The 27,452-nt window shown below is 32.6% G+C and overlaps 1 protein-coding gene across 1 annotated transcript in view; it reads left to right on the forward strand.

Annotated features, from left to right (window-relative positions):
* Positions 1-27,452, forward strand: part of LOC140050161 (rho GTPase-activating protein 7-like) — a 104,947-nt gene that overhangs the window by 38,307 nt on the left and 39,188 nt on the right. The window contains exons 2-3 of the mRNA XM_072095230.1: positions 8,622-8,693; positions 26,845-26,926. Coding sequence (XP_071951331.1) covers positions 8,622-8,693; positions 26,845-26,926 — 154 coding nt within the window. The remainder of the gene's footprint in view (positions 1-8,621; positions 8,694-26,844; positions 26,927-27,452) is intronic.

Below are 27,452 nucleotides of genomic sequence, written 5' to 3' on the forward strand. Positions count from 1 at the left end.
TATATTATTACAATAATATTGATTACAATTTAAAAAAACATTGTTTTGATGAAATATAAGGTGCGTCTTATACATCGACGATATAAAAAATACCGATATTTTACTCTCAGTTGGGGGTGCGTCTTATACACAGGTGCGACTTATACACCGAAATATACGGTATATCCATTTTGTATTTTGTGTTTATCTTTACTCTGAATGTATTTCTAGTACATCTGAGTAATTGTACTTTTTGTTTATTTCTTAATCTTGTTGCATTCATGCAATAGTCTTTCATCAAACCACAAAGTAAATCAAACTTTATTTTTAGACACACATTATTAAAAATAGAATATATTATACTTCTAGTACTGTGTTCACACGTTTGTTAAGCGTGCATAAAAAGGAGTTAATCTTATCAGAGTTATATCGGCTAAAGCTCTGTCTATACTCCTAACTAATTTGACAAAAAAAGTGTGATGATAGTGAATGAATTCACTTGTGGTTATTCTTGGAAATTTGCCTAAAATAAGAATTTAAAAAAATAATGATACTTTTTTGTCAAACTAATTTGATAGTGTAGACAGAGCTTTAAGTGATCATGTGATCAGTTAACTCTCTTACCTCCGTGACGTTCACATTGTTTTAACTCTGAGGTACGTACCACTACATCTTCAATGTATACTTTTAACTGTCAGAATGTAACATTAGACAATAACTACTGTATCAACCATGAGTATTTCAGATGTCTAACTGGTGTACAACAAGCTAAACTGCAAGGTAACTCTGACAGACCACTATTTAACTCAGATAGAATAAGAGAAAAGAATGTGTAAAACATGGCTTGTGTCCTGTTGAATTCATCCTTGAAACTTGTTTACAGTCTTTCATCACCAAAGTGATTTATTTACTTTTTTTTTTAAACACATTAAAAATAGAATATCTAGAGAATTTTAATATAATTATGTGGTTTGGTACTTTTGAAAACATATATTTGTAGCAATACATTGGTAGGCCTACTTCTTTCTGGTTTTGAATGTGGATCGAATTTCTACCTATGAACTGTACTTGTTAGTATATCTCCCATAGGAGATTTTTATTTTAAACAATAAAATCCTGATTGCCATTACTTCTGTCAACAAATTCGCAACATTGTGCAGTTATTTTATCAGTGTAAACACAATGTAATTTAAGCGACACGCAGATTTTCTTGTGTTAACATTGTTAGACATCAAACTTGTGCTCTTTACAAGTCAAAATAGTGCTCTTTTAATAATTGTCTCCGCGTTGGTTTAAAGTTCGTTAACACCTGTCATATGCTTAGTTTTCGCCATTAAAGTCATTTCAATATTTGTGGAATTTCATATTTTGGTCACATTCAACCTTTTCAATCGTGTGTCCTTGTTCTTATGTGTTTTATGTTTATATTTTGAACTGAAACAGTTTTGTTTTTATTTCAAATATTCAGATTGATTTAGTAAAAAAATACAGTTCTCAAAACACTTCAGGCCAGCCCCTAGATACACATATGTTATCTGTACTGTACCTGTAAATAATAACACATTTTTTGCCCAATGTTACATATAGGTGTGGAAATCCATGATTGATACGTTATTCGGCTTTTTTTTTTACACAATGGAAAACTTTTTCTACCCACCTCTTAAGCTCATGCCTACACTATCAAACTTCACGTGACCAAAAAATGTGATGTGCCCATATATGGACATGATGATGTCATATTACTACCATATTTAAGCATATGACTACCATATTTGGGCACATCACTCTTTTTTTGTCAAACTAGTGTGATAGTGTAGACAGAGCTTTACAATCTTCTCGCATTGATGGCAAACTGGAGTCACTCATTTATCTTTGCAACAATGTCGTCGCCACCATCATCAAAAAACTTTGAAAAGTGTTTCACTATTAATGTATATATTTCATGGCCTTCGAAACAAAATAAATAGCATTTTATGGCAATGATCATTTCTTTCAACAAATTGTTTTGTCCTTCCAATTTCATTCCTTTTATTTAAAGAACACATTGTTTTTTTTTCAAAATATAGTTGATAGTGGTTGCTAACGATGGTGAAATTAATTCAATTAGTTTTCTAGGAAGTGATTAATAACGGATAATATCCTGAATTGTTTCCGGATTTTGTTTCTATGGCATTATGTGACCCAGGTCAGCGTATGGAGTCTTGGACAATCGTCCTTCGTTTGTGCCCGTTTGATGTTGACAACAGACTCGCAAGTTTCTGATATTATAAAGAAAATGTCTTGGCTAACAAAAAATGGCACAAAATATGTGTACAAATTAAATTAAAATTTGAGCAACAAAAGGTATATCTTGTTTTTGTCGTGTAAGATTAGGAAAGAGGGTTGTAAATCATAAAGGTTTGCAGGGATGCGAGTACGTACAGAGTCTGTCTACATTATCAAACATATATAGACGTGACACTACCATATTTTGGCATAGCACTACCAAATTAGGGCACGTCACACTTTTTTTGTCAAACTAGTTTGATTGTGTAAACAGAGCTTAAGAAAGGGTTGTCAACCGTAAAGGTTTGCAGGGATGTGAGTACGCAAACCAAAAGTAGAGAGAGTTGAATTTGTAGATGCTAAGACCATTACTGCTGTAGCCAGTGGCGTGACGTAGAGACCTGAAGCCCCTGGTTTAGCAACCCTAAGTGGCCCTCCAGTGGTAGAGACCTCTGGCGTTTTTCTTCTGGGCACTACTAGAGAGTGTGTTTTAATTATAAAAATATAGAATTTAACTCCAAAATGTATTTTGTCTTTATTATACATGTAAACACATATTACATTACAATAGTCAGAGATAGGTTCTAAATAAACAATTTTAACCTTTAAAATGCTCTTGGATATCTTGTTTATATTCCAGAGATTTCATGCTTGAAAGTGCATCTTCAATTTAAATAGAAGCTAGGCCATCAGTGAATAGTGGGTGGAGTCATTATAAACGAGGGAGCTAGACCATGAAAGTTCTGTTTCCTTTCCAAACATCCAATGTTTTGTTGAAATTTGAATTGTGATATACTGTAGTAAGATTAAGAATTTTCTTTTTAAGTAGTAGGCCTATTGTACCTGTATGTATCAATTCAATTCAATTCAACTTTATTTCAGACAATCATCTTCATGTATTGGGACAGTGGTTTAATATACAAGGGGAAAGGCCACTGGTTTATCACCCAAGTGGCCCTCAACACCTAGTGTTGGAGAGTCACTTGAGTTAGTTGCATTGGAGCTGCTTATACTCTGGGTTCAGCCAGTGAGTGCACAAAGCTGTTATGTGACTGGCTTGATTTGGTCTTTAGCTAGCAATTGAAAGTTTATGGTAAATTACCTTGTTTAAGTGGTAGCATTTTTTGTGATTTTTGTGTGTTACATATTTTGGACCACTGTATAGATTGGTGTTGGGCCTGTATTTGGAACAGCACTTTGACAGTTCAGGTGTTATGTAGGCATTTCATAGATAATAAAGAAGACTATTAAACAATTAGGAGTTGAAAAGTTCACATGAATATAACATTATTTTCATACTTTTATCAATCGAATGTTTTAATCAAATTTTTGCAGTTTTCTTTTCCAAGATAAATTGTTGTTGACGTCATTTCAAATCAAGATGACCATTAAGAAATGTTAAGGTTAGATTAAAATGATTGATATGGTATTCTAAAGTTCATATTTCGTGTGAAAGCATGTCTATAGAATCAGTATAAAGGACAATACTGCATATGCTAGCTAGTGTTTTACTAGCAGAAAAGGCCTGTTGTTCTAGGCCATTCAGGGATAAAGTTCCTTAACAGCTTCGGCTTTTGTCTATGGAATTAAACTTCATCAGAAAGCCTTGGACTAGAAGATATCAGTAGTAGAGGTTTAGCCTAGTATGTAGCAGAATGAGGAAAGGCGTGAGTGACATTACGTTGGAAAGAGTATGATATTTAGCAACCAATTGGACACAACCTCATTTTTTTCTGCCAACTCTCTCTCTTTACAGTGAAGTTTAAATTGGAAGAGTTTTATTGTTCATGATGCTTGGAATTCCATGTTTGTTTGGATGTTCACCTTTGATAGTTGACGTTCTAAAAGATAAAAAGTTACATTCTGCCAATTTCAAGTGGATTTAAAACATTTCTGCATGTCTTTTCATTTGGCGATTGTTTACTATACCTCTGTCTTATCTTTGAATTCTGAACATTTCTGAAAACGTTATCAGGAAAGCAACAATGTGTTTGATATAATGTGGTGATTTACTAACATGCATCAATTTAGTGTTAGTTGATTGCTGCCGTTTTGGACATAAATCGGTTAAATTAACTTGTGATTGATGATAAGTTTTACTGGATTGGTTATGACACTACTTAAATTTCTGTAAATCTTGTTGAAAATTTCTAAAAGTCTTGTACTAAAGGATGCATACACGTACTCAAGAACAGTTTGTGTATAAACTCCTATTAATGGTAAATCTCCATGAGATAACAGCTTTTGAAACGTGATAATTCTCCTCTTTATAGTTTTCAATCCGATTTATTCTTAGGAAATTGCTGACCTATTAGATGGTTATTCTAGCAACAGGATTATAAGAAGCTTTTAACAGAAAACATTTCTCTTTGACGTAGATTTGTAGACGTCTGCAAAGATTTGTCTTATTGTTGTCCCGTCTTTTGCACAAGGAACTGTGTCTCTGCTGGTTTTAGTGTCTGTAGTAAACAATACCATCACATTGTTCTTTTACCAATTACTGTAGTATTGGTTACTATCATTGTAAAGCGATTATTTTAGCGTGAAATTGTTTATGAATTAAAAGAAAACTTTTATTATTATGACTATAGTTATTGATGAACTTTGATCCTGGTTTTTGTTGGTGTAGTGTTTAATCAACTGTTCAAATTTAATTCAATATTTGCCTAACACATCCACTTAAACATCAGATATCTGTCAGAACAAGTGCTTGTTCAATAACGGAGGCCACTTCAAGTGTACCTGTCGCAATGTCTTTATTGCCACAATGTTTTTGATTGAAGTTTATTTTACCGCAAATAATTCTCACAGTATCCATGTTGCCGCCATTGAAGATAGTACCAATACCGCAACTGTTTTAAAGGTTATTACCGGTACCAATTTTGGAACATAAAGTAGTGCCTGTGGAATACTTTGGTTTGGATTGTTACAGATTACCAAAGTAGATTCCAACTGTAAGGACATATAGTTGCACCTGTTTGCCAATTTAAAAACCTTGAAAAAAATCTGAATTGGGAACCATACTTGGGAACGATCATCATTAGATATCCTCCAGAGATGCAGTCACAGTACTCAGATTTTTGTTGAACTTTTATAGGAGGATTCAATGATTGTGCCTCTATCACTGAACCAGACCTAGTATATCCCTTCAAAAAAAGTTTGTGGATGACCCATATTGGAATTTCATCTGAATTTTCCAGATTTAAACAACACTGAATTGGAAATTGTTATAATTAGAAATAGATTATCAACATGGCTAGGAAAATGTCCAAGCAGATATTTAACAAAGTTATATCAGGTATGTTTTTTATTGTATATACTATGGTTCTATGTGTGTTTGTGTAGATGGATTGAAAAACTGGAGTGTATTAGTGTAGGTATACATCTACAGTAGGTAAGCATTATTTGTGGTCTTTTAATGGAGAAAAACAAACATGTTATTTCTGAATAGTTGTAGTATTAGGAAAAACATGTCAAATTAAGTTACAAGAAGTTAAATCATGTGGGTTCCTCAGAATTCTTGTGGTTTAGTGGTTTAAATTCTGGTCATTCCATGCCATAGATTCCTATGTTCGAATCCTCTATATCTTCCAAACACTGTAGATTGTTGAGCTTTTATGTACTATTTAAGATAATATCCATGCAGCATTTTCAACCTTGTCTACACTAGTTTGACAATAAAATGTGATATGCCCATATATGGACATGATGATGTCATATATGTACCATGTTTAGGCATACCACTACCATATTTGGCCATATCACACCTTTTTTTTTGTCAAATTAGTGTAAACCAGCTTAATATATGAATCAAGTACTGAGCATTTCACAAACATTGTGCATTTTTTAGGGATACTTCTGTGCAGTATGTTCAACTTTAAAGTTGTAAGAATGTGATTTATTATTGTTCTATGGTCATATAAAATTCACTGGAAATCTGGTCTCGCCCTCTTTTGTTCTTTAATTAAGCATATTTCCATTGTTCACACCCATACTTTCCTCTGTCAAGCAAATCTGCATTTTGCCCCAAAATATCTGTGAATCAAGTATGTGTTCAGAGGATTTTCTTTTATTATTTTTTTTTTGGTGGGGGTGGGGGGATAGTCCTACCCTAATATTGATAATGATTAGTAGTTTTTTTTATATATTACTTAGTAAAACAATGAAAGATAAATGTCACTCCCTGATGGTTATGCTAGAAGTGGGTGGTCTTGTTGACTGAAAGCACTGTACTATTAATAAATTTAAATGAGTTAATTATAAAGTGATGTTCTAAATTGGCTACAGTTTGCTATCTTGTGTATCCAGTATTTATTGCTAGTATGTGGTTAAAAGGAGTGTTGCTAAAGACCCAAGCCACCTGAGTAATAAGGTCTATATTAGTATTGGAGGATGAGTAATTTTATTCAGGGGTCAATGGCCTAATTCTCAACCAGGTATGATTTTAATAGTAGTCTTCTACATACAAAAAAGATGCAATAGATTGCATTGTTTACTTACTATATATATTTACCATTATTTAAATTTATTAAGGTTTTCAAAAATATTTAATTAACCTCTAAATGTTTAATTAGCCTTGTATTTAAATTGTTTTTGTCACTTTAACAAACTACGTACTTAGAAGTTTTTCACAACCTTTAAGTATATATATGGCTGATTGTTACACAGTATTGTACAGTACATCTGTCTCTATTCTAGATTATCAACCATTCAGTTGTACATTGTATTGGCAAGTCCAATCTGTTCTGAAACCCCACTGCATTCTTTCTTTTGTTTTTAGCCTATGATGTCTGTACCTCATCCAATCTACTTATACAACCTATCATTCTATGTTACTAATAGAATGATTGGTTGTATAAGTAGATTGGATGAGGTTATTAGTAACATAGAATGATAGGTTGTATAAGTAGATTGGATGAGGTTATTAGTAACATAGAATGATAGGTTGTATAAGTAGATTGGATGAGGTACAGACATCATAGCTAAAAACAAAAGAAAGAATGAATAATAGCCTATCATTGTCTCACCAACCCCACTTTGTGTCCAATCCTTTTATACCTGGCTTGTCTACCAATACCTGCCCAGTATTATTATACTACATTCCTTTATTTGTTGTAGTCTGTCAGTCTATTCTGTTTAGTATCTCTTGCAAACTATTATATACTGAGTAAGTCTTAATATTTACTTATTGTTGTTTAATTGTAGAATCAGCTGGAGTATGTTAGGTAATAAGTATCATTACCAATTGTTATATTGAATGTGTTTACAGCTGTACAGTGAGCCCTATATACCTAATTAGTGATTTGTTGGGTATGATTTCATTTACGTCATAAGTCTATTTGACAATTTGTTATATAATTCTGTACATAATATTACTAATTAGTTTCCTTTCATTTAGTTTTTACTTTTTTTTACAATGAACAATATAATTGTTTATTTTTATATGAAGTAATTAATTTCAACCTTCATTTTGTAAAAGAACTGGCTTCCTTCCTGGTTAATTAGTAATTTGCTATGAAGGAATGTTTCTTTCATGCTTATTTTTTGCAATGAAAAATATCATGAACTAATTAATGTTCTCCTTCATTTTTAAAAGAACTGAAAAAATAGAACCACTCTCTTCAACTTGCTCAGTGTAAACATTCTTTTTTCTTTCTTTTTTCTTGACTAGCCCAGGCAACCTTTTTAGGCCAATGAGTTAGTAAAATATTAAAGCTGTGTCCACATGCACGAAAGTTAAGCTGATCCGAATCATCCAAGTTAAGCTGCATTCACACTTGTTCTATTTCACGGAAACGAAAGACATTATTTAAGAAAACGGCGCATTCTTCCGTTTGGTAAAACAGAACATGTGTTGATGTACCTTTACAACCGACGTTGTACTTGAATGTGTATAGTTAACTTTAATACCTATTGTTTAATATAGTTCTGAATATCTGAAAATGAATAATAATACCTGTCTTTATTTTAGACAAAAAAAAAAGTTACATTACAGTGCAAAAAAAATTTGTCTAATGATGAATCGGTTGACGTCATACAAATGATAGTTGTTTCTTTTGACGCAAAGTAGTTATTTTTGTATCGTACTGAAATGATCTGATCTCAGATTTTTTCTAAATTTTCTCTATAAATAGATGTTCTCAGATGTCAAGTGATTGAAAAATATGAAATTTCATCTTTTATTGCTCAAAATGTTTTATTTTTCTTGTTAATGTTATGTAATTATAGTCTGCACGTTTGTTTGTGTTTTTGTTTATAAAATGTGTGTGCTAATCCAACAAGTAAGGGGTTGAGACATGATTAATTTAAAATTTCCACCATCACAAATCAGGGTAGAACAATATTTTAATTAAAATAGTTATTATTTTATCTTGCAGAAATTGAAGCCTCTGAGACTTGCCAGTGGCTTAGGGCTACAGGGTTTCCCCAATATGCTCAGATGTTCGAGGGTAAGTTATTTATATTTTTCCAAAAAATAGTGTACATTTTTTTGTAAATTTTATAATTGTACAAGATTTGGGTGTTTGCTGTAATTTAACTAAATCATTCTAAAAAAAAATAGAGATTTTGAAACTATTAAGAAAACGATTTGTTTCTATTGATATTTATAAATATAGTATAGTAAATCATGCTGTGAGAAAAGAAAATCCCGAACCCTATGGGAGGATTTTGCTTCACGCTGTATCATTTAGAGAATGATTTAACGGCTGAAAAGTTGCGATTAGGTACAGTATAAAAGTAAGTTCTTAGTTTCTTAGTTTGTGTCTACAGGGCTTCCAACAGGGGCTGGTTAGAACCTTTGGCTTGCAGATGGTAGCCCCATCTATTTGTAATCATCTGTGACTGCCTCTACCACAGTGTACATGCTCTATTACCATTCATTTCCTTTGACTTCTGTTTCCTTCATTACCATTTTTCATGTGATCCCTTTTAAGACATGCCCACACAACATGCTGAAATAATATTTATATTTGTAAACAAACTCATATACATACATCCCAACGGCAAATTTTGAGTTAGAATCGTTAAAAGTAACAGCGGGTGGCGCTGTTTTGTGGTTTTAACATTGAAATCCTGTAATTCAAAGAAGCGAGTTAAGGTTAACTTTATTATTGAATTTAAAAATGTGTTACTTTCGTTAGATTTAGAAATCTAAAGAAAACAGTAAATCTTGTCATTCTTAGTATGCCTTAGCGGAGAAAAAATGAGATAACGAATAACAACACTCTAGTCTAAGCTAGCTCTAAGATGTTGTATAAAAATGTCACTTAAATGCATGTTATGGTTTAAGAGCCTTGTACTGTTGCAGAATGGCCCATTTTTAAGTAGGGGATGCTGAATTCTTTTCATAATGTGTTCTCTCATTTTGGTGCTACTGTTGGTTTATCCAGGTAAGCGGCACTCATTTAAGACTGCAGTATCAACACCGCTATTCTTTGTGTAATATGCGACTTTATTGTTTATTTTTAAATACTTAATTCTGAAATCTCAATTGCTACTAGATATTTTTTGAAAATTTAAATGATTAAAAGCAAATCCTATATTTCTGAAAATTCAATCTTTTTTTCTTTACAGTGTAGTTGATAGAAAACAATTGAAACTTGAATTACATAATGATTATGTAAATTTAAATGTATGTCAATAGGATTTATATACACTAGTGTCATCTCCAACAATAAAGGTCATGCCACCTAAGTCATTATTCATATTGTTTACATATTATTATCAGACAATTGTCACATCTGTTACCAAATATTATTCATAAAAAGCAGTTCATACCTGTGAACCGGGTGACGTATATTAATTGTTTGCCGTCAATTTGTAATACCTGATTAAAGATGAGTAATTTATAACACATTTTGTGGCACTACTGTTATAGTAGATATTATATATCAACAAGTAGGGACTAACTAAACATATAAGGTAAGATTGCTTTGTTCTGTTAAACAATATCTTTTAATTGCTATCTTTTTGATGATCAGATCTTTGATTACACAAATTTTATTTGTACAGTAACCTGAAAAATCTGAACTATTTTCTGTAGCAAATTTTACATGAACACACAAGATTAGATTAGCAAACCGTAGCCATAAAATCGGCACAGGTTTGGCGTTCTCCTCAACCATTGTTCTGGTGGTAGAACAACTCTTCTCGGATGAAGACTTAGTACTGGAGGTCCAGTGTGCAATTTAACCCCTATTTATGCATCACTCGAAAAGTGAGTGGGTTACCCTGGTGTACTGGTTCATTAACCCCTGTCAATTATGGTAGATGCTGCACTGTTACTGCCATGGGTCCGTAAAGCATCTAAATCAGAATTTGAATTCCTCAATTGAGGACGAATATCTAATCAACAAACAAAAAACCGAGCAAAATTGAATCAAATTTGAAAAGAATTAAAGGCCCAGAGTGATATTAAAAATAATTTTTAGTTACTGGTTTTTCAATATACACCAAAAAAAACAGTTACTATTGCTGCATATTCGATAGCAACATAAATGTAGTGGATTAATCTCAAAGCAAATAGACATAAATTACATACAATTAAAGCTTAAGCAATCAAAACACATGTAACTCCCCCAAGTTCTCCAAACAAACAAGTTACAAACCTGTAAAAACACAGATTAAAGAATATTCTTGAAATGTCAAACAACGGGTCAATGACCTGGAGTAAACTGACCATAGAGTAAAGTGACCATAGGACAACTACTTTAAATTAATTAATGTAACAATGGGTATATAGTCTCCTGTAGGTGAGTTTAAGGTGAAGATACAGTACTCCTTTATCCAGAGGCATAAATTCATCTCCTAATTGTTTATTTTTGTGTAGATGTTGAAACAACTTCTTTCTTGAGTCAGGTGTAGCCCTCTGGCTTTGCCTGGAAGAACTGAAAAGTCATTAACTAATTGAAAACATAAGGAAGTGGTTTTGGAGAAATACTTAGGAAAAAAATTTAAATTAAATTGAATGGAAAGTACATTAAAAATGTGTGCAGTTGATCAAAACAAATCTATTAATTAAATTCATTAATATTTTTGTGAGTAGAATGTACTTTTGAATCCAGACATTTGTCTACAAGTCCTGTTATGGAGACATACAGTATTCAGAACATTGCAAGTCTTGGTTTTAGAACACCATTTAACGGTTATTGCTGTGCAATTTTTAGCTGTAACGCAAAATAACTGTTATTTGATTGCCAACCCCTACCTTGAGTCAACTACACTGCGGTAAAGTTTGAATTAACCACCAGAGCCCATTGCATTTTGGGTAATGCTAACAGTTTCTATCGATGTCCACATACTGATTTAAACGGTTATTTAGGAGCACACATTTAGCATAAATGCAGTCGATATAAATATTATATATAATTTCTATTTTGAAATAATGGTTTATTCAGTGCTATAAAACAGACCTAAGAGTTTCTTGGTCTAATACTCTTGATGAAGTTTATACCATGATGAGGCCTTTGTTATACCAAGAACTATCCCTATATATTATTGGTGCTAATAGATGAATTCGTAAGGTAAGTGTACATCATGATAAAATGAAGAATAAGAACTTGGCAAAAATATCAACAACTGAGAGAGACAGCTGCTACATGGTTCGTGTATTAAAAAATGTTGTAGTGTGTGTACCAGTGTGCGTGCTGTAAAATGTAATCGCCTAATAAAACATCGTGTTTATTAGAGAAATGGTAAGTTATTTGCTTACCAAAAAAAGGCGTCAAGAGGGTGCCAAACATTTCATTATATTTATTTATCCATCTATAACAATCAATTCAAAAGAATGAAGTTCTTCAGGTCAGAGAAATGGAAGCTGGTGTCATTTTGATGCTCTATTATAAACATGAGGTTATAAATATTTACATTTAGGTGATAGAAAAGTGATGAATGACATTACCAGATAACACACATTTTGAGGTGGAGGGCAGTAATTACGCCTTCCAGGTACTGAACTTTCAATTTCCTATTCTTGTTAGTTGTGTTTAAAATATACGTGATTGATGGCACTGGTCAAAAGTAATTGCTTCTAGCCATTATGGTAGAACATTGTTTTTCTTTGCGTAAATTTGTTGTTTATCATCCTATGAACATATACCATTTCTTATGGTAATAAAAGTAACTTATTCTTTCCAAGTTGAAATTCTGATTAGGCCCTCTACAGATGAACAATAGCAGCCATAGTGCAACGTGTACCTGGAGATGATACGATACCCTACTCCTTTTTAATAGTGTACAAAGTTCTTGCGTTTCAAACGTTTTATGTACACTGCTTTACAACCTATCCAAAGGAAGAGGCAATGAGAGTAAATATTGCTAACGGATACAAGCAATATGGCACTGATGGGTCTCGCACCAATGCCTCTCGCACCAATGCCTCTTGCACCAATGCCTCTCGCATGCTAGTTAATTTTAACTCCACTCCCAAAGACTCGTAATAAGACTTTGTTTATGTAGGGCATCTTGCGTATATGTTTGTCTTGTGGACAAGATTGCCACCTTTAAGAAGGATAGTGAATAAATTCAGTTTTTGTTCCTTGGCAATAATTTGCCTAAAATATATAAAAACAAAAACAAACAAACTAAAATCGCCACCAGTAAGCAATATGAAATATACTGTATGCAAATATACTGATACATATTCAAAACCCCACACAAAAATATATTTGAAGGTTTTTTACCAGTCTCTTCTACACTCTGCAAGAAGCCTCTAGATAACCTTTTATACTCTAGTATTTCACACTCAGTGCTGCTTGCTTCCCACCCTACCTTATTGCTAACAGTAAAAAATACCCCCTTGTGATTGCGTGTTTAAAAACTGTGTTCGTTTAAAAGAAAACAAATTAAAATTTGATTTATTACGGATATAAAACCGAATTTATGGGAAGCACCAACATATTTTTTAGCAAGATCAAATCATTTTTCTTCTTTTGTAACTATAGTAATTTATAATTATACAAATGTTTTTATCTTTAAAAAAAAACAATGATTTATTTTCATGTTTTGTCGACAACATAATTAATATTTTGAAATGATTGCATATCTGGTTACGTCTGCAAAGTTTCTAAAGCGCAGAGAGGTAATACTTACATTTTTTTGATTTATTTCGAACATGATATCAAGTTCTTTTAAATGTTGAAATGCTACAAAGCTTTAAGTGTTATGTGCAAGTCTGGAATGTGAGCAATGGGATAATGAGTATGTTTACATTTGGTTAAATACCCAATGAAATGTTCATCAAATGAACTAGGTTTATTGCGTTCGTGATTGAGTTGTGCTTTAAAAATGTAATTAATTAAACAATTGAAATGTAAGATTTAAAAAAATGCAAGGTTCGAGGTTTCGAACAAATACCCCTTAATGAAGTGTTATTTGTCTTTGAATTCTTTATATTATATTGTTTCTCTACTGAACGACTTGGAAATCAATGCTTTAGCACTAAAAGTTTCATTCAGTATATAAAGAGAATAAATTAAAAAAAGTGGCCATAGAAATTAACAGTGAAAGTATATACCTACCCCTAGCCTAGTTCATGATCATTTTTTCCCCTTTTGTGGAAAACAGACTCTCCCCCCCCCCCCCCCCTGTAAAAATCCTGGCTACGGGCTTACCTTCACTATCCCAGTTTATAGATTATTTATAGAATTTGTTGTTGAAAAGATGAAGCTATCGAGAAGCCAAGGTGTGGAAGCATGGGTGTAAACATATATTAAGAGTTTCTTGGGTAGGTAATGTGTTAAATTAAAAAATAGGCTTGGGGGCAGGATGACAGAGGTGTGAGTGCCCGCCCGCCCGTCTCTGCCCTACACAATTATTATTTGTTGTCACATTAGTAAATTTAAATCTTCCATGATGCTGTGTAGAAAATAAACTATTCATCCAATGTACTGTGAGTGGGTATTGGAACAGTATGACGTAGACGAAAGGATTAACCGTTAAACCACATCTACTGATGGTAATAACATTAAGTAATTGACCATTCTGAGTAAATGATATTTTATTATACGCAGTAAAAGTTTGACAAACAAAATTTGATGTACCTAAATATGATATGACATCATGTTCATATATGGAGACATCACATTTTTTTGTCACATAAAGTTTGATAGTGTAGACAGAGCTTGTGTACTATATTGAAGTATTGAACTTTGTATGTTTAATAGTATTTAGTAGATACTATACAAGCCACAGATTTAATTACAAAAACCTACTTTCCTAATGTACAACTACAGTAAGTCTTAGGGCCTGTTTCTATAGAGCAGAGAATACGGTTTTGAATACCGTTCTTTTCAAGAACCGTTTTTTCTTGCCAGCAGAAATGGGTCCCCACAAAAAACCACAAAAAAGAACCGATCTTAAAAACGGTTTCAAAAACCCCAATTGATTGCGGTCTCGATCGCAAAGAACCGTTCTGAAACCGGTTTCCGTGGAGCAATTTTTAGCTGCAACACAATCGCGGTCTCAATTTGACCCCAAAAACTGAACTCTGCAGTCTGCTGCACTGGGACGATTGCGGTCAACTCGCAGTCAAACCTGCGCGATAGGACCTAGGCCTAAGTCATTTTTATTTCTCTAGATAGTGAGTATTTTATTTAACTAAAAAATGTTGACCGATGCCATTACGAGGTTCGTAAAAAATATGTGAAGGGACTTGTCGGGAGTCGGAAGAAAGACTCACGTAGGTCTAGGCCTACATGTTTTTAAGAATATTGTAAAGCGTGTGAAAGCTAGATGAGTTCAACTTGACAATATCAGAGGGTGCGACGTAGCTATACTTTAACCAAGGACCACAATAACGTTTCAGGTAATAATTCTCCCTTCTATGATGAAATGGATGCTATTTCTTGGGGATCGCGCTATGCGAAAAAAAGTAAACATAACCTCGATCCAATCATGCTTCCGCCTAACGAACTGCATTGTGGTGTATATAATGATGTCATTCATAACGAACGCACATGGACGGAACCGGTTTTATTGGAGTAAAAATTGAGCTGCAACGCGATCTTTATTCATAAACAACAGCCGAAACCGGTTTCCAAAAAACCGTTCTTTTTTTATTTTTCAATAGAAACAGGCCCATAAACCTTTGAAGGCCAATAAAAGAAAATTCAGTAAAGGTTTCCTACAACTTGCCATTTTGAAACAATTACTTCCTATTTTCACTTGTGAAATACCTAAAGTTAATATGTAGTACAGTACATGTTTTACCTTAAAAATTATAGTAGCCAAACCGTTTCATTTCTTCAGAACATTCTTCCGGTTTTTAACAACATTTTGTGATCTGTTCTGCACGTAAAATCTGTGCCGGAACTTACCATACAATTACTCATAATGCATGTTTTTAAATTAAGTTGTATAGAGATTATTCATATTTGTTGTATAGCATTACTGTGAAGATAACATGAATCTATATTTTCCTGTTCGTCTTTAAACTGATTGCGTTGTGAGTACGTTCTTTTCCTTTTTGAATGTTGTGGATTTAAATTGGTCTCATCTCCTGGGGATATAGGAAACATTTATACTTCCAGGTTATGTATTTCATAGTGGTATGTATATTTAATTTCTATACTCTAGGTGGACTTTTCTAAAATTTGATATTAAAAAAAAAAACTGATCCTCTGTGTTTTAAACTGTTGGTTTGTTTATATGAAATTTTACAATTAATATAATAATATGCAATAGACATAAAATATTGTTTTTATTGTTTATGTTCCATCCATATCTTCCTCTCCCAGCAACCATCTTCAATCTTAGGCTGTGTTTATACAACATCCTAAATTTGAACACGTCTTTAATTTTTAGCATGTTGCACGGGCTGAGGTCAACCCCACAAAAACCTTGCAGTTATACATGAAATCGTAATACCGTGTTATACCGTAGTTCTTCATAATCCTAAGTTGTATACTTGCATGCCTTATGAATTAATATGAGTTTATTAAGGATTTTAATAAAGGATGATTTCGTTTAAAATTTAGTTTATTACAGTTATTGATTTTTTAAATCTGCTTTTGAAATTAGAAAAAAAAAATGTTTTAGAATTAGGATAAAACTATGCTACATTTTTCCAAATTATGCCAACATTTGATTAGCGTTAATTTTGAGTGCTAAATCGGTTAAAATACCCCCAAAAAAGCACAATTACCTACTAGATTTTGTCAACATTTTCACAGCACATAACTTTTATTTAACGAGAGGTCAAAACAATACACTGAGGACACTTCCAACACGCCAATTCAGCAACCGGGAATCCACAAAATTTTAGGATTCAGCCAAGTAGCCTTTTTTGCAATTAAAATCTCATTACACGGAATCTCTTCGATGTTATACAACACACTTCTCGTAGGCGTGTTGAATATGCGTGTAATAGCGTGTTGTATAAACGCGCCCAAAAGGTCTTCTTAAGTGTGATGTGCCCAAATATGGTAGTGATGCCTAAATATGGTAGTGATATGCCTGAATATGGTAGTGATATGACATCATCATGTCCATGAGTACATACTTTTTTGTCACATAAAGTTTCATACATAAGTGTAAACAGATCTTTTCTTATTATATTAATTAAAAGGCCATTTAGTAATTTCCCTGCAGTATGTTGGGATTGTACACATATTTGTTGGTGTCTGTTAGTTCAAGGTGTTTTTGAGGGTTAACATGATTGAGATTGTTTACTAGTTGACCATATATGAATTTACAGTACATTCATTTCACTTGCTATGTTATGTGTACATTGACTTAGTTTTAAGGACATGTCCTATTGTGTAACATTGAACAAGGATTGATCATTTCTAAAGCTCTCTCTACATTATCAAGCTAGTTTGACAAAACAGTGTGATGTGCCCAAATATGATAGTGATATGACCAAATATGGTAGTGATATGACATCATCATGTCTAAATATATGGGCACATCACATTTTTTTGTCACATAAAGTTTGATAGTGTAGACAAGGCTTAATAAATATATCCTTTTTTTAGTAGGTGGTATACATGCCGATTTATGAGGTAGTAGTCTACTTTTTTTCCTACCACTTATCATTTTACTGTCTAACCGTAGGCTGTTCTTATGGCTTTTTCCAAAAACTAATTAATTTTTTAATGCATTAAAAATCAGTGGGTTAGGGGTTGTTAATCAAACTGTCATGTTTTAGAAATTTTAATAAAATCATTTCTTGAGCTCTGTCTAGACTATCAAACTTTATGTGACAAAAAACATGATGATGTCATATCACTACCATATTTGGGCATATCACTACCATATTTGGGCATATCAATATCATATTTGGGCATATCACTACCATATTTGGGCATATCACTACCATATTTGGGCATATCAATATCATGGACACATCACTTTTTTTTTGGTCAAATTAGTTTGATAGTGTAGATAGAGCTTTAGACTTTTAAACTAAGGGAAAATAATGTATTAAATATACCATAATGTTGTGTATATAACAGTAGAACACAAAGGGGATTCAATTCAATAAACATTTATTTACAAAATCTGAATACATACGAAAAACAGGATTGTACAGAATTATAAAAATATGTTTCAGAAAATGAAGGCTGGATGCTTTTTTCAGGATACTGGTTTAATGTATGAATTTCCCATTGTTCTGGAAAGTGCCTATTATTAGGTTTTCCCTAAATAGTGGTGATTTTAAGGAGGAGTTATATTCTGTGACTATTATATTGTAGATTATATAATATTATGTAAGTATTTTATTGAATTGTTTAGATAAACTAAATATCAAAATTCAGTCCTGGTTTTGTGGGAAAATGGAAAATAGTTTGTGTTTTGATTTATTAGTGTCCCACTTTCTAACAAAGATTTGGCATCTAAATATATCATTTTGACAGTAGACCTTTAATCATACCATGCTAAATAAATCATTGTATATGGTTTTTTTGTACTGTGGTTTTACATGGAATGCTATGTGTAGTTATTTTATTTTAACCAGGCACTTTGAAATGTTGATGGTAATGTTGAATGCTGCCCTAGTAAGTCATGTTACTGGTCAAAACATATAAGAATAAATCATTTCGTTTCTGGTTTTTTTTTTTTGCTGTGGTTTGAAGAGAAGAATGTGTAAAATTTACATATTAAGAAATTCATGATGAAATTTCAGAATTCACTGTTCTACTTCTGTATATAAGGCCTGGTCAAGATATACACAATCAAAGATTTTGCTACTATAGATTTATTTGAACATACTTTTCCATTCCAACTAATGAAAGGCATACATAAAAAACACATGCATACATATTTTAAGAGAGAAAAATGGAATATACATATAGCTCACATCACCCCTTTATTTGTTTAATATATATAACTTTTCAAATTAATTAAAATATGGTTTAAAAAATGGTATCTGGCAGAAATTATTTTTTGTTTTGGGCCTAAAATGGAAAACCATTCAGGCATACAGTACTGATGTTACTGATGAAAGGCCTAATAACTATAATTACATATAATACATGAGATGACCCTGCCAACCATGTAGTGGTCAAGGAAAGTTTACTTATAATATATCAACTGCTGTTCACTAACATGATTGATAAATGGATTATTAACATGATGTACTGTGTAGGTGTAATGTGGGCAGTCGCATATTGATAAGTTAACTTACCATTAATTATTGAGTATTAATATTTCATCATAATATAAGAAAAGATATATAATTAGAAAAAAAAACATAAATTTACAGCCTTAATTAATTAATATATACAGTTTTCAATATTTTGATTTCACTATAATAAGTGAAGAGATTAAATAATATTTTTTTTTAATGTGTTATTAAATAGCTTAATATTATGGGAGGTGGGCCATATTATGAGCAGTGCTCACTTTTTGATCCATTAAAAAAATATATATATATATAAGTATATTATATTCCTTGAATTTGGTTGTTATTTAAATAAATTCAATTGAAAGAAATTCAGTACTATTTTGATTGATATAGACCTAAGTATGGACTAAACATTAATTGATCTGGTGGTGTAGGCCTAATTATGTCTTCTCAGGGTAAAAATTATTAGTAAAAGTACTTAGACTTTTAAATGTTTGATGATGGATGCCAAGTGATTTACAAACATTTAAAATAAACTTGAGGTAACTGGGCAAGTACAAGGCAGAACTTCATGTACTCATTGACACTCGTGAGTGAAATTAGCAGGGCAAGCTTGTTGATAAAATGTACCTACTAGTTCATAGACTGATTTTGGAATTGTTGATAGACTCCCAAGTGATTTAAAAATAATCTTGAAGTAACTGGGCAAGTACAAGGTAACTCAGTCCTCTCCTGAGTACAATAGTACTAATTTCTACCTTGACTTTTGTTGATTGTTATAACATTGTTTGTTTTTACTTGGGAGTGATATTGTGCTAAATAAGGTCCCCTGATGATGTGTGTATTTTCAGCAACTTGTCAAGAATTTAGTGTATATACGAACAATTTAAAATTCATCAATGGATGTGTTCACAAAATTTGGAAGCAATTTTGTTTTTATCTGAAAGAACACAGTTCCAAAGGACCATTGTGTACCCTGAACATTTTCCAGATAAACCCCAGTCCTCTGAAATGTAAATGTTTTGTAAATGCACAATATGTTTTACTACATGTACTACTAATAATTATTCTATTGAAAAACAAATAATGTTCCAAAGAATTATACTCATTATTTTAATTAGAAAGAGGATGACGTCAAAATTATCTGTAAAAATAGTCATAAATTCTTAAAATAAATTACATTATTACAGACTATCAATCTGATACCTTGTAATGCCGTCAGAACAAAAACAATTTAATTTGTAATTGGTTGTAAATACTCTTTGTTTTCGATGTTTTAAATTGTTACTACCCTTTTAATGTAGAGATCAAGTTTGATAAAAATCAGAATATAGAAATAATTGAAAATTTAATTAAAAAACTTTTGCTAAACTTTGAGTCACCTTTGACTAAAATATCTTAGGAATGTAATAACCTTTGACCTTTGACATTGAACTTTAAGAATGTTTGAAACATATATTAAATATTAAAGAAAGAGGAAATTAAATTATATGAAATTTCCATTATTAGAAAATTAGTAAATGTTTGTTAAAATAGTTTCCAAAGCAAAGAACTAAAATTCCAAAATACAGTATTAAAAACATGTTCAAGTATAATCCCACCCCCTTTTGAAACCATATATGGACACAAGATTTGGTCGCTTTCATTTTTACTGAAATCCCTGTATAATCCAACCCATAATTTTATACTGGGACCCACTGGTACATATTCTAAATAAGATAAATTAATTTAACAAGATGCTTTATTTAATTTATGCAAGAAACGCATGTTTTTGATCATCAATTAATATGTATTTAAGTAGTTAACACTGTACAAGTGCCTCACAACAGGAAACCAGATTATTATCAACACTACACAAATACTGGCAACTCCATACTTGTTGAGTATGAAATCCTATCCCGCTGATAAATATAGAATAAATTGAGAGCTTCATTACTGTCGTGTGCAAGGCAACCACATTCGGCAAGATAACCACGTAAGATCATATCCCTGTTGGTGTCCGTCGCTGTATAATTAGCCTACCGCGAACTCTATGGTGTCATTGTTAAAAGGATGCGCCAAGCAGATCAAGTTTATCAACTATAATTATAGAGAGATGCTTACTTGTTAAAAGAACTTTCTGCGTGTGAATTTTTTACCATAGTAAATTTTTTCATCATATTTTTTATTGTAAAATCTTTTCTTTTGCAACATTGGCAACATTAAATTGTCTTTGAAAAGTACAGTATTACTTTATATAAGTGAACTCATTTATCTTATTTACTAATATTAGAGGTCATATCTGGTATTTTCTTCTTTACACATAAAAACTCTTGCAAAACTACTCAAACTCATAAAATCTCTCAATTGTCACCGGTTTGTACCGGTACTTGAATTTCTTTTGATGTTAGTTTCATTATTAAAAATATTATATTGGCTAGTGATAAATTTATTACTCGATTAATTACTTTTACTAAAGCTCTGTCCAAACTTTATTTGACAAACAAAAATGTGATGTGCCCATGTGATGTCATATCACTACCATATTTAAGCATATTACTACCATATTTGGGCACATCGCACTTTTTTGTTAAACTAGTTTGATACTTGATAGTGTAGAAAGAGCTTTACAGGAAAATTCATTTATATAAGAATAAGATTAATTAATTTATTGAATTATTTATTTAAAAAAGCTTAGTTGGGTCTTTTCTGTATGTACTTGATCAATGTACTATGTTATCTGGTAGGGTCAAATTTCTTTAACCAGAACCAGTCCCTTACCATATTGAATCTGCTTTATGCTAATGTAATTTAAGAAAAGAGGCCAGTCTGGTTAGTGAATTTGTTATGTCATGCATAAAACATTGTTCATATGCAATGGAAGTATGGTAGCCGTTATTGTATTGGAACACGCATCTACCACACATATCTACCACACGTATTTACTGCACGTAATTAATCGGAGGCATATGTTGATAACGAGGCCACTAATTTTGGTTACTTTGGGTGTTTCTGCTGATTAATTCCAAAAGATTTTTTTTTTTATGAAACAATAGGATGCATTTCTGTTGGATTTATGCTTTCAAAGAAACTGTTACAGTATTGTGCGTTACAGCTAAATACCGCATCGATTTGGTGTTATTAACTTCTATTTTGGGAACAATATTAAACATGTTTTTAATTTATTCATACACAATTTAACCGGTCCTTTGATATCACTATTAAGGGCCTGTCCAGACCTACGGGGTTATGCTTTCATATCATACGTAGTGTACAACTTCATACAGTATGTCTGAACCAGGAAAAGATTAGTGGAACCACCTCTTACGACACTGATCTTTCGTTCATTACAACATCTCTTGAAGATTTTGACCTCCAACCAATCAAATTTACTCCTGCATACCAGATGTTCGTCCAAATCGGTGAAATTCTAGTTTCTAACAAAAGCGTTAGTTAAGCGAGGCTGTTACGGTGCTAATTATGATATGCCATTGCTTGCGATACGAAAGCATAACTCCCATGATCTTAATATACCCTAAGATAACAATGTGTGTATGTTATGGAGGAACTGGTTCGTTTTCACCTGTGTCAGGTGTGTTTGTCTTGAGGATATCCGCATAACAGGTGAAAGTTACAATACATGTTAAAGGTGTTGTTTGAGGATGCTGTGAGTCAGCACCATTTACCTGTAAAAGTTTACCTGTGAGAATTTGCATACAGGTGTCAATTTAGATGTCAGCTAGTCACGTACACTTAATTAAGTTAGATAAAATTTCAAAATTGGAAATTCAATTTTCTCTTTCAATAATATGGATGATGGTAATACTAATTGGTTAGTAAATTATTTGATGTGCTTAGAGATGATTGTTGTGACATTTAAAACCACAACATAAATAGAAGGCAATAATCGAGTGTAATTTCACTTTTTTCATGTTTCTGTTCTGTTTTACACCATTTAAAATTTTGTCCCATTTTTTAATTTTCTGATAAGATATTTTATTCAACATTGCTGAGAGTAGTATACCCCTTTCAGTTTCACATCTCCTACAGTACTGTAGCAAAACACTGTAAAAAAAAACAGACCAGGGCAGACACCAAGCAAGACACCAGTGTCGACACCCCGGTATGTGTTTTTGGTTTAATGGCTTTTTCTTTATTCTCTTATCCTTTCATGGACTTCTGTCTTGGTTTGTCCATCATACCGGGCGTATTTTATACATACCAATACATACCATCTTGTATCATGATCAGATCTCGAAAAATAATCCAGAGATCATGCTAGGCTTCCTGGGTAGGATTAGTCTTTCATTAGTCCAATGTTAGACTGGTTGGGTTGATTCTCCAGGTAGGAGTGATTGATGAATCATGGGCCACATGAGGTGATTGGCCTAAGGTTTTCACTTCTCATCTCCCTAAAGAAATAATAAATTAGCATTTTTAATGATATGTAATCAAATTATTTTAATTTTAGAATACTGATTTTAAAACAAAAAATCAGATATCGAATGGTTTGATCATGTCACAAATTCTTGAAGTACAGAAAGTGCCATTTTAAATTTTAAAATCCTGGTAATGAAGTTATGTTAGAACCCCAGGACACCTGGACCCAGCAAAATGTCCCCTTAATAGAGGGATGTCCTAAGTAGGGTTACGCCTTAATAGGCATTGGGCCTAAATAGGCATTGGCCCTAAATAGGCATTGGCCCTAAATAGGCATTGGCCCTAAATAGGCATTGGCACTAAATAGGCATTGGCCCTAAATAGGCATTGGCCCTAAATAGGCGTTGGCCCTAAATAGGCGTTGGCCCTAAATAGGCGTTGGCCCTAAATAAGCGTTGGCCCTAAATAGGCATTGGCCCTAAATAGGCATTGGCACTAAATAGGCATTGGCACTAAATAGGCATTGGCCCTAAATAGGCATTGGCACTAAATAGGCATTGGCACTAAATAGGCATTGGCCCTAAATAGGCATTGGCACTAAATAGGCATTGGCACTAAATAGGCATTGGCCCTAAATAGGCATTGGCCCTAAATAGGCATTGGCCCTAAATAGGCGTTGGCCCTAAATAGGCGTTGGCCCTAAATAGGCGTTGGCCCTAAATAGGCATTGGCCCTAAATAGGCGTTGGCCCTAAATAGGCATTGGCCCTAAATAGGCATTGGCCCTAAATAGGCATTGGCCCTAAATAGGCGTTGGCCCTAAATAGGCATTTACATTTAGTAGTGCATTCATAGGAGAGCTTCCTCTTAATAGGTGTATAGGTAAAACATTCTGAATACTTGATCAAAGTACTTTTTAATGTTTGTAGTAGAACATAATTTGATCTACTGTACCACAATTGCTGACTGATTTCTAATTACTGTACCTTTATTTAGAAACATTCTTAAAATGTTTTTTATAGAGTTAATAGCAGAAACCAAAATTTAGCCAAACTTTCGGCTTTGATTTTCTTTCTTTGTGCTGTTTTTAATTTGCCATTTGATGGATAGAATTATTTCAGCTTCCTGGTATCCAGATATGTGATTTAAAACTTGTTATTCACATAAAATATGTAAGAGTTTGGTTTTAGTGGAAAATAGTTGATTTTTTTCTAATTGATTTATCCCAAGGTGTTTAAGAAAGTTACACAGCCTTGGGGGTGGAGTTAATCATAGTGCCTAGCACGGCCTTGGTCCTCATTGGGCGAAACTTGCTGGTTGCCAGTGGTGATGATGCTGTGCTCATGCATAATTAGATCAAATCACTGAAAAGGAATCCATTTGATGAGGAGAACACATCATTTAGATTCATTCCATACAATGTGGATATACTTGCTAGGCTGATGGAAAATCTCCTAAACTGTTCAAAAACATCTGACGTTTACTAGTAAATAGATGTACCTTGTCTTCCATTTTGCTTTATGTAATTTATATGGACATTCGACTGGTCTTACTGACTTTTGGATAATAATGTATAGTAACTATCTGTGATATATAATAAACAAACAGAATGTTTCTTTTACACGATATTCCACATAATGTGGAGTTTGGAAAATGTGAAGCAGGTAAGATTGTTAAAACTTTTTTTATTTCATAATTTTTGTTTTTGTAAAGCTAAATCATATATGTCTTATGTTAACTATTTTTGTGTTTTTTTGCAATATAAATTAGGTTAGCAATAAATGTTTGTTGTGTATTATTGACATTCTCTTGTCATCATCTTGTTGAACTACTGCTATCTAATAATAGCAAGTCTGATAAATATTTTATTTCTAATTATTATTTAAATATTTTTTTCTATTAAATATAAATTTATATTATAAATATAAGAATTGTTATCATTATTTTTGTTTTTTGAAACTAAGTAACTTTAGTTATTTGGTTACTTTCTACTATAGTCCTATATAAACAAAGTTTATTTAGCCAAAGCAACTGAAAATATGTATAAATAATTTGATAAAGTTAAAAAAACATAATTTAAAAATAACCCAGACAGCACTCGATATGAAACCAGGGTGTAACTTGAAACACCTTAGCCTAGTCAACCCTCTAACATGTAAAACTTTAGTAAATATCTTACATTTGAGTCAGCTTTCGTTTGGTTTCCTACCATTTTTGGACTTCCTGCTACTCCTTAATTTAATTTTTTATACATTAGTAATTTGTGAATTCATCATTATGTTTTGAGAATCCGGCATAGGATACTTGATAATGGTCAAATAATGAGGCATCCTGATTTGGGATCGGTCAAAAACTAAATACTTACATGTGTTTGTCTGAAGCCATAAGCAATGTGAAAAGCTATGCATATTTCTGGATTTAAAAACCTCACAACAAATTCCATTTACAGATACCAATGAACATAAATTATTATTTAGTAATTTTACTATAATATCTATACAGATATTATGCTAAATTATTTTAAATAAATAATTGTTTAACTTCCTAATTTTGAAAGAAGGCTTCAGTTTTGAAATAGTTGACGGTAGAATTCAGTGTAATTTTTTCAAGTTTGCTTTACCATATTTAACGTTTTACCAAATTATTAGACACTATGTATATATAATTAATACTGAACTATAGGACTTTGCTTGTTGATTTTCCTGTTTTGAAAACGTTTCAGTTTTCAAACGCATGCGTTTAAATTTAGTAAAGTGATTCCCCGAGTGATTCACACAGTGCTTGCTTTATTTATGCAGTTAATTTGCTTGAGCCCGTAGATGTCCAACACTTGTGTAAGCATGCGTCACAGCGGTAAAGCTCTGCACCTCGTGGTAGAACTACGGAGGAGGAATAATGCTCAGTGTAAATTCCTTTCATCCTTGGGGTTAGGGACTTTACCTATGTTATGTCTAGATTGTGTGAGAGTGACAGTACTTACTTGAACGTTAATTTATATGTGACAAAACCTATATTTAGTTGATTACGTACTCCACATGGGTGTAAATAGTTGGTGATTTTTCACTTCATGTTCAATGTAGCTGATTACCAAACTCACAGAATGACAAGCCTTCATATTAGGCTAGGTATTTTTTACATTATTCTGCTGTAAGATATCGGGCACTCGCCTATTCTACCATGGTATTGTGTTCATGCCATATGGGTGTCAAAATGGTTAGTTTAGCCTAAAAACTGCATTGATTCTTTGGCATTAAAGTCACTCGAATTGTAGGGGTTGACGGAGGCTTATGTATAGTAATAATAATAACAACCCAAGCATACCCACATATTGTAAAAACTACTAAACCATTACAAAGTGCTATGTTTTAAAATCATTTTTACTCCTATATTTTTATATTGACAGCATTATGATTACAATAAACTGTCAATTGAATAGCCTGCCCAATGAAGCATGGATCGTAATCGACGAGTTCGCCCATTAAGCGAATAAATAACTAGCAGAGGATTTGCCTTTTTTATGCTTCGCTAGTCAGGCCATATGCATGTTATTCATTTTGTATCTCCAGTGTACAGTTCGTTTTTATCCCTTCATTTGCTGTTAATAAAGCGGCCTCTCGTTAACTATATTCGTTGTTAATATCTTTATGTCTCACTTAAATGGTGTTCATATTACAGAATCGATGTTCCCGATTGATTTGACGTCAGTGGAACGTGATCACGATTTTTTGGATGAAGATTCAATACAGGCCCTTCTAAGGTAAGATTGTTTTAACATTTCTAATTAATGTTTTGTTTTTATTTAGTTTTAAAATACTTTCAATTTATTTTGCTTTAGGAAACCTAGTTTCAGCTATAGATGTGTTCTTTTCTCAGAGTTAAATCAATCAATTTAACTTGTTCTATGTTCAAACATTATGTGGTAATGTTACATCGGTTGAAACCTATATATTTGGTATATATTGGAATCGGAATTAACACAGAGGTTTAATAAGAATTGTTACCAATTACACAAGTACTTCTTATTATGTCCAGTGTAACTCTGACCCAAGTCGGTCCAAGTACTTCTTACATCCAGTGTAACTCTGACCCAAGTCAGTCCAGCTTGATATGTCCAGTGTAACTCTGACCCAAGTCGGTCCAAGTACTTCTTATGTCCGGTGTAACTCTGACCTGAGTCAGTCCAGCTTGATACGTCCAGTGTATGTCTGACCCGAGTCGGTCTGTTTCTATCTACGCTTAACTCCAGTGTGTGTATGTGAACATAGCTTTTGTGTTGTTATCTT

Source organism: Antedon mediterranea, chromosome 5 (genome assembly GCF_964355755.1).
Source record: "Antedon mediterranea chromosome 5, ecAntMedi1.1, whole genome shotgun sequence".
Lineage (NCBI taxonomy): Eukaryota > Metazoa > Echinodermata > Crinoidea > Comatulida > Antedonidae > Antedon > Antedon mediterranea.